The sequence below is a fragment of the Cibotium barometz genome, chromosome 24 (assembly GCF_041138505.1).
Source record: "Cibotium barometz isolate CiBa-2024 chromosome 24, ASM4113850v1, whole genome shotgun sequence".
NCBI lineage: Eukaryota > Viridiplantae > Streptophyta > Polypodiopsida > Cyatheales > Cibotiaceae > Cibotium > Cibotium barometz.
This window is the reverse complement of record NC_141069.1, coordinates 51439973-51451290: the sequence shown is the minus strand read 5'-3', so window position 1 is coordinate 51451290 and position 11318 is coordinate 51439973. Positions and strand designations below refer to the sequence as shown.

The following is an 11318-nucleotide window of genomic DNA, read 5'->3' as shown; positions in this document are numbered from 1 at the left end:
TTGGCTCCGATTTCAGTAGTGATGGTGGATAGACATGTTAAACTTTCTCGACACCTTTACCATCCTTATTGATTTGAAAATCAAATATTATCCTTTTCCAATGGTGCCTAGGATGAGATGAACCTTCTAGACGGTTGTATGGTAAGCTACATAAGCCTGTTGTATAGAGTAGAAATTCATTGTCTTACACATTTCTTGAGCTCATGGACTCAATGATGGATTTTGGTCTTCTTCTATAGAACGAGGATCCATTGTGTAGATATGTCACACGAAGGAATTGTTGGGTGGTGTTGGATCTACAAGGGGTGAATGAAGGATGCTACAAAGCCTAGAATGCAATACAAAATCTTAAAGAAATTTTGGATGTGGTATAGATGATGAGAAAAAGAGGGAAACGATGGTGGCAGACAGAAGAGGAAGAGCTTGTAGAGGTGAGTAATGAAGCAAATAACAGAATAGAGAGAAGGAGGAGTAGAGGGAAACGATGGTGGCCAATAGAAGAGGAAGAGCTTGTAGAGGTGAGGAATGAAGCAAAGAAGATAATAGAGGGAAGGAGGGGAGGTAGGGAGGATGACTACTGGAGGCGGTATGAGACAAGAGGGAGGAAAGGAGGAGTAAGGGAGGGAAGGATCTTTTTGTATTTGCATAATGTGCTTCATCTAATAGATTTTGGAATCACCGAGAGCTTACAACTATGTAATGCCAATTGATCTAAATTTACCGAGATTATCATAAAAATATATAAAGCTGGTAGCTTATACCCATGAAAAGATGCAGGGGAGAAGAGAGCTTGAGCTCTTGCAAGCACACACACACTCACAAAACCCTAAAAGAGAACACACAAGGTGAGAGGCTAAAAATCTTCTTCTTCTTCACACAACACTCAACACACCATATACAAAGATAAGAGTACACACAATATGAAAATGTACTCAACCAAATACATACTAGGGTTCTCTATAGTGTGAACCCAACTAAATGAGCTGGCACTATAACTATGCCAGTCTCTAGAATGGCTGTCACACAGCCTGTCATCCCACTAGCCGCATATCACCCATGATCTCACAAACCATGCTAGTGGTGTAAGTGTGGAGCCTATCCCCCAAGCGGGTGATCAGTGTCACCGCCTCACTAGATGAGCTTGATATCTCAACACTGCCCCTCGAGCTCAACTCCATCTCATGTACACCAAGCAAAGCCCTGAATCTGCGGAGCTTCTCTGTACCCAATGCTTTGGTGAAGATGTCAACGACCTAATCCTGTGTGCTAACATAAACAAGGTCAACGTCTCTCCTGCCAAATTCTTCTCTCGAACAAAATGGTAGTGGACCTCTATATGCTTCGTGCAAGCATGAAAAACTGGGTTCTTGGCCAACTGTATACTACTAATGTTGTCACAAAAAATGACAACTTGTCTATCCACTGATAGACCCAAATCTGCAAGTAGCTTTCTCAACCAAGCTACCTCACATGCTGCCATAGTAGCACCTCTATACTCGGCCTCTGTATACTGGATAGAGCAACCGTAGGCTGCTTCTTGCTGCTCCAAGTCACAGCAGCACTCCCCAAAGAAAACATGAAGCCACTAGTAGATCTTCTATCTAAGATACTACCAGCCCAATCAGCATCTGTGTACCCATGTACACATATCTATGTCCTAGTTTCATAAAATAGTCCACAATGCAAAGTAGACCTCACATACCTCAGTATGCGTCTCAATGCATCCAAATGCAGCTTCCGAGGAACCTGCATAAACTGACTCACCAACCCAACAGCACGGCTCAAATCTGGCCTAGTGATCGTCGTGTTGTAGATCAAGCTTCCTACTATGCGCCTATACATAGTAGGATCCTCCAAAATCTCTCCTGAACCTGCACACTCAACTTGCCATTCTAATCCAATGGCACTGAGATAGGCTTACATCCTGTCATACCATACTTGGACAACATGTCCAAGCCATACTGTCTCTGGAGTAATCCGATACCAGGCTCTGATACCATGAAAAGATACAGGGGAGAAGAGAGCTTGAGCTCTTGCAAGCACACACACACTCACAAAACCCTAAAAGAGAACGCACAAGGTGAGAGGCTGAAAATCTTCTTCTTCTTCACACAACACTCAACACACCATATACAAAGATAAGAGTACACACAATATGAAAATGTACTCAACCAAATACATACTAGGGTTCTCTATAGTGTGAACCCAACTAAATGAGCTGGCGCTATAACTATGCCAGTCTCTAGAATGGCTCTCACACAGCCTGTGATCCCACTGGCCGCATATCACCCATGATCTCACCAACCATGCTAGTGGTGTAAGTGTGGAGCCTATCCCCCAAGCGGGTCATCAGTGTCCACCGCCTCACTAGATGAGCTCAATATCTCAACAATACATAGCCAAGAAAGTTAGCTCTTTCTAGTTATTGGGCCCCCAAACATGACTTGGGTGGTCAAGCATTGTAAATATGAGGCATGTATATAATTAATTTTTTACTAATGAGAATACACATAATCCCATTATGAAAGTGGAGTCGAGTCTTGTACTCTTGTGGTCACGTGTCTTGCTTGCTTGTTTACTTTCTCTTGTTGCTTGCTAATGGATTGGGTCTGTGAGTGTGTTGAGTGAAGTTGCTTTCTCTCCTCTTCTCCCTCTTAATCTTTATCTTCATCTCCATTTCTCCCCCATTCTTTCACTTTTGATTTGCATCAAGGTTGAGATAGAGCTTTCCATTATTGTCTCTCTCCCTTTTTGCTACTTACCCAAGTGCAAAGCTCCATTATGGTGACACCCAATGGAAGGCAAGGCTAAGAACTATTTCTTCTCCATAACAGAATGGTGCAAACTAGCTATGACCCTTACTACATTTCTCCTTTTTTTTCCCTCGTGCAAGGTACAAGTGTTTCTATTTTGGTGACACAATTTTGTGTGTGCACATAGCTTTATTATTATCTTACTTAACTAATCTTTCAACACATTGTACATGTGTCTAGTTTGTATTCTTATGGTGATAAAAGTTTGCATAACAAAAGACGTTAGAAGTACCACTTACAAGATCAATGGATTAGTAAGGTAAATGGTCTTTAAATTTATAATTTTGAGTATAAGCACATTTTAGTGAGCATCACTACCATATCTTTTCTTCATTTTAGTGAGGTTCACTACCATATCTTTTCTTTATTTGGTTAATGATTAGATGGTCAACTTGCAAAATTTATTGATGTGATATGGCAAAACTCGTTGGAAGTAGTATCTTTTCTTCATTTGATCATATTAGATGGATTTTGTCAAAGGAAATTAGCTTGCCATCTCTATTTATACAATATGACTGAAATCCTTGGAAGAAGTAGTGTACTTAATTGAAAGAGTGTACAATTTAGTGAGGATCAATACCATCTTTCCTTGCTCATTTTCTTCAAAGGAAATCAATTTGCAATCTATTAATATGATATGGCTAGATTCGTTGGAAGCAGTGTGCTTAATTGAGAAGAACTTTCCCACAAGTATTCTAATCATCTAGATGCACCTCCTTGTACACTTTGTAGATAAGATTGCATTTTTCATGGTGTGACATTTCCCATGATATTGCACCAAATATCTTGTTTGCCTCTTCATTTTTTGGAATCTAACTTGTGAAAGTGGCATAGTATCCCAAGCAAGAAACTTGAAGGTGCATGACCTGCATGACCTGCATATCTTTCACATTGTTAATAGTGCATAATAAGATAGCATTAGGATTCCAAAGCTTTCTATAATATTAGAAGAATATGGCACTCCTTTCCAAAAACCCTCATACTCCCAAGAATGTATATTCTCAAGAAATACAAGGTGAAGAACCACAATCATCTTATATAACAATATTCCCAATAATAGAACAAAAGAAATAATCAACAAGGAGAAACAACCCTAAATAATTGCTCAAGACATTAAATATATGCAACAATATAGCTTGGCCAACTCTTCTCTAATCAAGTCAACAACTCGTTTCTCAACTCACTCTCGAGAAGCATGTTAGCCACCTCTCAACTGGATATCAAGCTACATGAAAGACATTGCTTCAACCAATTGACTACGTTGCAGGTTCACTTAAGCATCCCCCATCACTCACCATGGAAACCAAGCACATTTAAAGTTTGAGATTAAAGACCATATTACGGAGTTTGGAAAAATCCCCATATTTTGGAAGTTTAAAATGGTTACACTTTTTGTATCCACTTATTAGAGTATCTTGAGCACACCAATTCCAAATTTATCAAGGATTATATATTTAGTGCCTACGTCAAGAGTTTTCTTATGATGTTACATCATGGATTTTTAATAAAGATTGACAAGGTTTACCATGCTCCCATTTGTGAATCTTTGAAAAGTGGCAATTGACAATTTCCCAAACTCCCTAATCTTGTCTTAGTAGGTGAATGATGTACTTATTGCTAAATTACTTCAAAAGTAAAAGGCCTTCTAGCATGACTATTTATGCTCATTAAGAGCACTTTCTTTTTTAAAGTGCATTAACTTGTAGCCTTATTACAAGTGCCTATGTGACGCGTGCCTTTGTTCATCTTTCATAGGTAAGCTCAGTGCCTTTGTAGGAGGGGTCTTTTGTTATCATAGAGTCTCCTCTCTTGAGAGTTTCTTGCCCATGCAAGGCTCACTTGATACAAAGAACTATTGGAGAGAGCAAGACCACCAAAAAAAAACTCTTGGAGCACATGCACGCACATATGGAGGCTAGTGGCTAAGAGAACACGCGCACTACACACATGGAGACTAGAGGCTAAGAGGATAAGACACAATAGTCAGGCCAAGATCATAGGGCACTAATGATACACGTGTCCCAACCAAGCTCACAAAGCTCTGTTCGGAGAGATCGTGCAACAAACACTGATAATGAAGATGAAGCCTTAGAACTTTGAACCGCTAATGATATGTCCCAAGCAAGCTTTTTTTTCGAGAGATCTTACAACAAACACCGAAGGTGAAGCCTTCGAACTTATTCGCCTTAGAACTTTTAACTGCTAATGATACACTTATCCCCACAAAGCGCTTTTTGGACGAATCCTACAACAAACACTCATAATGAAGGTGAAGCCTTAGAACATCCTTAGAACATGTAACCACTAGGGGATATAGTGGGAGTGAGGTGGTTGTGCTCTGCAGTAGAATATTGGGGGGCTATGATTTTCTCACCAAGGCTTACAAAACCCAACTAGCACCCTGATTTTCGAAGGTACTCGTTTGTAACACTTTTTCCCCACAACAATAATTCCGAATAGGTAAGGAGAGGGAGAAGCCTCATGTGGGACGAGTGAGGGAAGGAGGTTCTTGAATCCCCTTCATTTATTTTTGCAATCATTGCCTAGCGACACAGTGCTCTTAGCTGCCATAGTTATAGTTTGAAATTTGGCTTTCCTACATCCACAAGGGATCAATAAAGACCAAAAATCGTATTACAACACAATCCTACTTTTTTAAGGACAGCATGGGACACTTTAAGATGACTTCGCCATGTAAGAAAGACTCGTTAAGGGTCAAGAAGAATCCATTGTTGAGTTTTGGAGTCTTCAAGCTTGTGTACCCACTTGCAGGTGTGTGGGTGTGGGTGTGGGTGTGTGTGTGTGTGAATACCCCCTAAATTGGTTGTGTAACCTTATTCATGTGTATGTGTGAATACTTGCTTACGTATGAACACCCCCTTATATCTGGATAAGATAAATGAACACGTACATGTGTGAACTACTTAGGGATGAACCCCCCTTATATTTGGATAAGTGTGCCATACGTCTTGTTTAGTATGTGTGATTCCATTGAATCAAAAGCTAGGTTTACAGCCTACAAAAGCATGCACTTTGTTTACGTACATGTGTGAACTACTTAGGGATGAACCCCCCTTATATTTGGATAAGTGTGCCATGCGTCACTTGTTTAGTATGTGTAATTCCATTGAATCAAAAGCTAGGTTTACAGCCTACAAAAGCATGCACTTTGTGAATCAATAGAATCATCATTGAGCCATGCACTTTTTTGACACTCTGCACTCTCTGCATCATATGCATACCATAGATCTGCCTGTAACTGACCTATGCAGTTCTCTAACTGCAATACCACATCCACGCAGGGCTCACTTGATACAGGGCTCATTCGATACATAGAAATTAATGGAACAAGAGATGTAAACCTCTTGAGAAAGACTTGCTTTGCTTAACCACATCCTACAACAGCAGGAGACATTGCTTAACCACATCCTGCTAGAGCAGAAGACACTGCACTAACAAGACGACCACCACACAAACTTTTGCAACAGCAGATAAAAAATCTTTAACTCTTAAGACTTGGAACATCCAGGTACTTATAAACATCTTCGCCTCATTCACTCTGATTTAACGTCCAACTAAAGCAGGAGACATTAACATGACGGACTTGCATTGCAATTGGTTTACAAGAATGTTAAGGTCCATTGGTAATGCTGGGGCAACAAACTCTGCCTTGGTTTTCATAGGGCCAGCCCTGGCCTTCCAGCAAAGAACCAGCAATTAAGGGGCCAATTACACTACGGGATGGGGTGCCATCCAGCATGGTAATTTACTCATGATGTCGCAGATGGCACAGCTATCTTGCCACGAAGCACACTGCCTAGCTACAAGCTTTAGGCATCTTCACCTTGAGGCACACTTGCTTCAGGTGGTGCACGGCCTAGCTACAAGCTTTAGGCATCTTCACCTTGACGCACACTTGCTTCAGGTGGCTTCAAAATCCCCCCCTCGTGGCTAAACCTTCAGCAAATTTTTAACAAGGAGTGCCAGTCTTGAAAGATAAAGAGGGGGGACAATAGGGGAGGATGCAAGGATGAAAATTTTTAACATGGAGTGCGAGTCATAAAAGATGAGGGAGGATAGGGGAGGATGTAAGTATGCTGGGTGAGTTCCGACTGCCACCACCTGTAACAAACTCCACCCTTAGGCATACATAGCCTCAAGTTCAAATATACTTTACAATGAGACACAAGATGCTGGATAAGATCCAATTGCCACCTCATGTGATCGATTGTTTTTAACATGATTTTAAGACACATACATAAGAGTCATGTTTGAATAAATTATTCAATGAGACATAATTGCACTGTTTTTTAAAAGGAGTCGGTCATTCCCACATTAAAAGCCGACTCTGGCATTTGTCTGTGTTACGAATTTTCGTGATGACCGTACAAATTTTCATGATGACCATACCATACGTAAATTCATTGACGGGACAGAACTAAGGATTTCCCGAGTCTGCTGACTGTTTGGTCTGCTGAGCATTTGGCAGGGCCTTTGATGTGGAGTTTGCAAAGCTTGAACCAACTAGGCCAGCAATTCAGAAAGCTGCAACTCATGTCTCAGTTTGATTCATCTTCAGCTTTGCAAAGCTGGCTACACAATGGTGAAACTTCCATCAAGCTTCCAAATCAGGCATCCAAAATATTTCACATATACTAAATGTAGAACCGATAAACAATGATCCCAATTCTTTGACAGCTACATGCCACGTTGCTGTATGGATAGCAAGGAGAGCCATACAGCTCTGCAAAATCTTAGAATTTCTAGAGTCCAATAACATACCTCTATCATTCATTGATTAACCATATCAGCAATGGTCTTTGACGATGAAACATTTACACTAGTTGAAACTAGTTTCCTTTGTACTCTGTAAGCTAAGGCTAGCTGTAAAGGATTCAAAGTGAAGGCAAATGAGATATGCTTGAAATATGTTAGGTTTCCAACAGCTTGGACACCAAAATCATGCTGCCTTGCTTCTCTGTGACCCTCAAACCACTTTTTCTTGTCTATGACCCTTGACCCTTTTTGTTGTGAAGACCTGACCTATCAGGAGAGGTACACCTCAACACATGCACTTTTGAGAGAATTGCAGATCGGGCACCTCTCAACATCCACTTTGCAATTGTTACACAGGCACAAGTGCAAGCATGGCAACAGTAAAATGGACACTTCCTTACCCCTGCACCTCTTGCACACCCTTGTAACCTCTCCAGCTGCAACAGCTTTCCTTGCCATCATCATCGTGGCCCTTGTTTGTTGTGCTTCAGCATTGTCATCAATATGCACAGATGCAGCATCATCAGCTTCACTATCCCCACGCCCCTCTACCCTACTTTGCTCTCTGCTCTGATGAACCAATGCCTGCTGGAGATTTGCCCTCAGAACAGCCACCATTGCCTCATAACTCTTTGCCTTACTCTGCCATACATGAGTTTCCAGACTTAAATGTTTTACCCTCTCCTCCAGCTCCAAATTTCTTCTGTTCACTCTCTCCAACTCCATTTCTCTATCCCGAAGCAAGTGAGATACCTCCTCTTCTACAGTGGCGAGTAGAGCCTTAGATTGTAACTGTGTTCTCTCCTCTAGGACATGCCTTAACTGATCAGTCTGCCAACAAAAATCCCGAAATGCGGAGGGTCAAGCAACCATTGCCAGTTAACTTTCAACCTTACAAATAGAATCCAAACGTGCATGGATGCCTAATAACACTGTAGTCTCTAATCTTTCTCAATGGTCTACGGGTTATGATGTCATCAAGCCTAAACGTGTTAAAATTTATAATCTTTATCGATTAAGGAAATCAACATGTGTACGGCCATACCTGAAATTTGAGAAGCTGGTTAAATTCATCCTGTTGCTGTAATACTTGTGCAGAAAGTTCACCACCAATCGCCATAGACACCAAGACCGATCCTGCATCGGGTCGAGAACTTGTAACTGTGGAGCGATCATCGTCCAAGGCTAAGCGCAGACCCGTTGAAACCACGCCTGATTGCGGACCAGGAGGAGAGCAGCCATGTACTCCATTTAAATCCACCGGCTTCAATGCTAGTGCAGCAGCAGACGATTGCTGCCGCAGCTGTTGCTGCGACCGCCTACCACTCGATTCCTTCCTTTTCTTTCTCATTCCTGTAATATGCGCTGCAGCGTCCACCACAGGCTGCTGCTGCAACATCACAAAATTGGGGATGACGGGCCCCAGGGTAGGGCTAGCAACTGAAATCAAGAAACAAAAGGGTAAGCGCAAGATGTTTACAAGACAGTTTTCGTCTGTTTTAAATTGCATTTCATAGAAAAAATAGAACAATTCCTGATTAGCTGAGACACCAGTATTCTCAATTTGAAAGGTGCAGCATTAGTAAGACCTGGTTGGAACATCCTTTGATGATTCTGGATTGTAGGAGTCCCAGGAAAAGCTTGTTGGCAGCCATCTAAGTTCCAATATGGAAATGGAACCAAGAAATTCCGGGGGTCGATACTAGAAAGATCACTATTGGAGAGCTCAACAGGCCTGTATTGGAGCAAAAAGCATTATTATGAAGATTATTAGGCCAGAGGAGAGACGCATTATTATGAAGATTAGGCCAGAGGAGAGACACACTTAACAAAGCAACGAGCGTGTTACGCAGGACAATCAAAAAGAGAAGATTTACCTATTCCGAAGATCGGCTAGAGTATTGGATTGATTCTGAGCTTGCAGTGCCATGGAGGAAGTAACCGCGGGGAGGGGGAGGGGGAGAAAGAGGGAGGGAGGGGGGAGGGGGGGGGCGCGGAGAAGAACAAGGCCAGAAAATATTGTTTCACTACGAACGCTGAGGAACTATAAAGAAGGGCTCCTGGTGGTGGCCTTGCGGGTTTGTGAAGGTGGCTGGCTAGACTATGGCGAGCAAGACGGGGGGTGGAGCAAAAAAGAGAACATACACGAGGACAATCCGTCCGCCAACGTGGCCTTTCGCCTTTGCATGGGGGTCGCGATTGCCACGTAGGAGCACGCGCTCGCTGTATGGCTTATTAAAAGTTCGTCAGGCAAGGGAAAAATGCCCGTATTACCTACCTACTTACCACTACTCTCTCTCTCTCTCTCTCTCTCTCTCTCTCGGAAGTGGTGGTGCCGGGCATCCATCTCCATGTGATGATGCCTATTAGAAGGCGCGAGATGCCAAAGAACACATCATGCCGCGCAAGAACGGATCGGCAGGCGAGAGGGCAGCAGGTGGGTTGTTGGGTGCGTGCGTGACCAGTCAGTGAGTGATCCTTCTTCTCTCTCTCTAGGTTATCATTTACTCTCTCTAAAGCCTAATCCTTCACCGTTCATGTCTCGGGAAGGAAGGTGGGCGGTTGTTTGGGTGGGTGGGTGCGTGCGTGAGGTATCCTAGTCTCTTTTCATCCCTTTCTATTTAAACTCTAATCCACCGCTCATGTCTCATTTCTTCCCTTTCCGAACTTTGCTCTTTTCTTCTCTACCTCCTCTGTCTCTACTTCCCTTTCTATTTATTATTAACTCGGAAATCTAGTCACTCTCTAATTTCTTTCTCAATCGAGGCCTCGGAGAACTCTCGATCTCTTTCTAGATTCTCTCGGGCGATCTCCCTAATTTCGCTTTCCCCCCCCTCTCTCTAGACGTTCCTCTCGGTAGTTTCTCTCTCTCTAGGTAGTTTCTCTCTATTATGCATCTCTGTCAAGTTTCTCTCTCAAGGTGATGCTCTCTCTCTCTCTCTCTCTCTCTCTCTTTACTTTTCTATTTCCTAGTGTTATCGAGCAGAGAACGCGAGTCTTATTCCTCTTGTTTTCTCACCTAGAGAGAGCCTTGCAGGTGCCGCACAGCACTCCCCACCACCCGCTTAACACGTACGTCGCTATGGATGAATTTGCAACACCTAGTTTTATTAAGAAAATTCTGACATTAAATTTAATTTAATTTATTTTGTTTTGTTTTTGGCATGGCTTAGTGGCTATATTATATAGGTATTGTTTTTTCCTAACTTAGTACGCCCAAACCTAGTGTTCCAGGATACGATTTCCAGTAATAAAAGAAGAAGAAGAAAAAAAAACCTCCTATTTTTTATTTATATTACAAACTTCAATTTGGGTGAATTGATTGCGACCAATAAGTAAGATGGTAATCAAAGACCCACGCAAAAACGCAAAAACGCAAACTGTATTTTAAAATAAAAAGATCCAGACATCCAACCAACATCATCCGAGACGAATCAATGCCAAGTGCTAAAATAGAGAAATGAATTTTTGACGGAGTAAACAAAGCAAAAGAGATGTAAGGAGAGACACTTTCATTGATAAAGTGGATTAAAAGAAAAAAAACTAAAATGCTTGGGCAGTTGTGCTTGTGGTTTCTCGTGTACATACTGAAATGTACACTACAAGTGCACATATTGAAATGTACACTACAAGGGAGATGGAGATGCAGAGATTTGAAAGTACAATAGCATGTTTATTGAGCCAAGAGGTGGCTAGCCAACTCAATAAAGAGTCTTAGAGGTGGCTAGC

At 42.0% G+C, this 11318-nt stretch overlaps 1 protein-coding gene across 1 annotated transcript; it reads right to left on the bottom strand.

The window, feature by feature from the left end:
- Positions 1-7074: 7074 nt before the first annotated feature.
- On the bottom strand, positions 7075-9747 carry LOC147625425 (putative BOI-related E3 ubiquitin-protein ligase 3). The gene is made up of 4 exons (XM_086818762.1): positions 9467-9747; positions 9179-9324; positions 8635-9029; positions 7075-8420 (listed from the first exon to the last, which is right to left on the bottom strand). Exons 1-4 carry the CDS (start codon positions 9517-9519, stop codon positions 7860-7862), a joined length of 1155 nt encoding a protein of 384 aa, XP_086674888.1. The 5' UTR covers positions 9520-9747; the 3' UTR covers positions 7075-7859.
- Positions 9748-11318: the final 1571 nt, after the last annotated feature.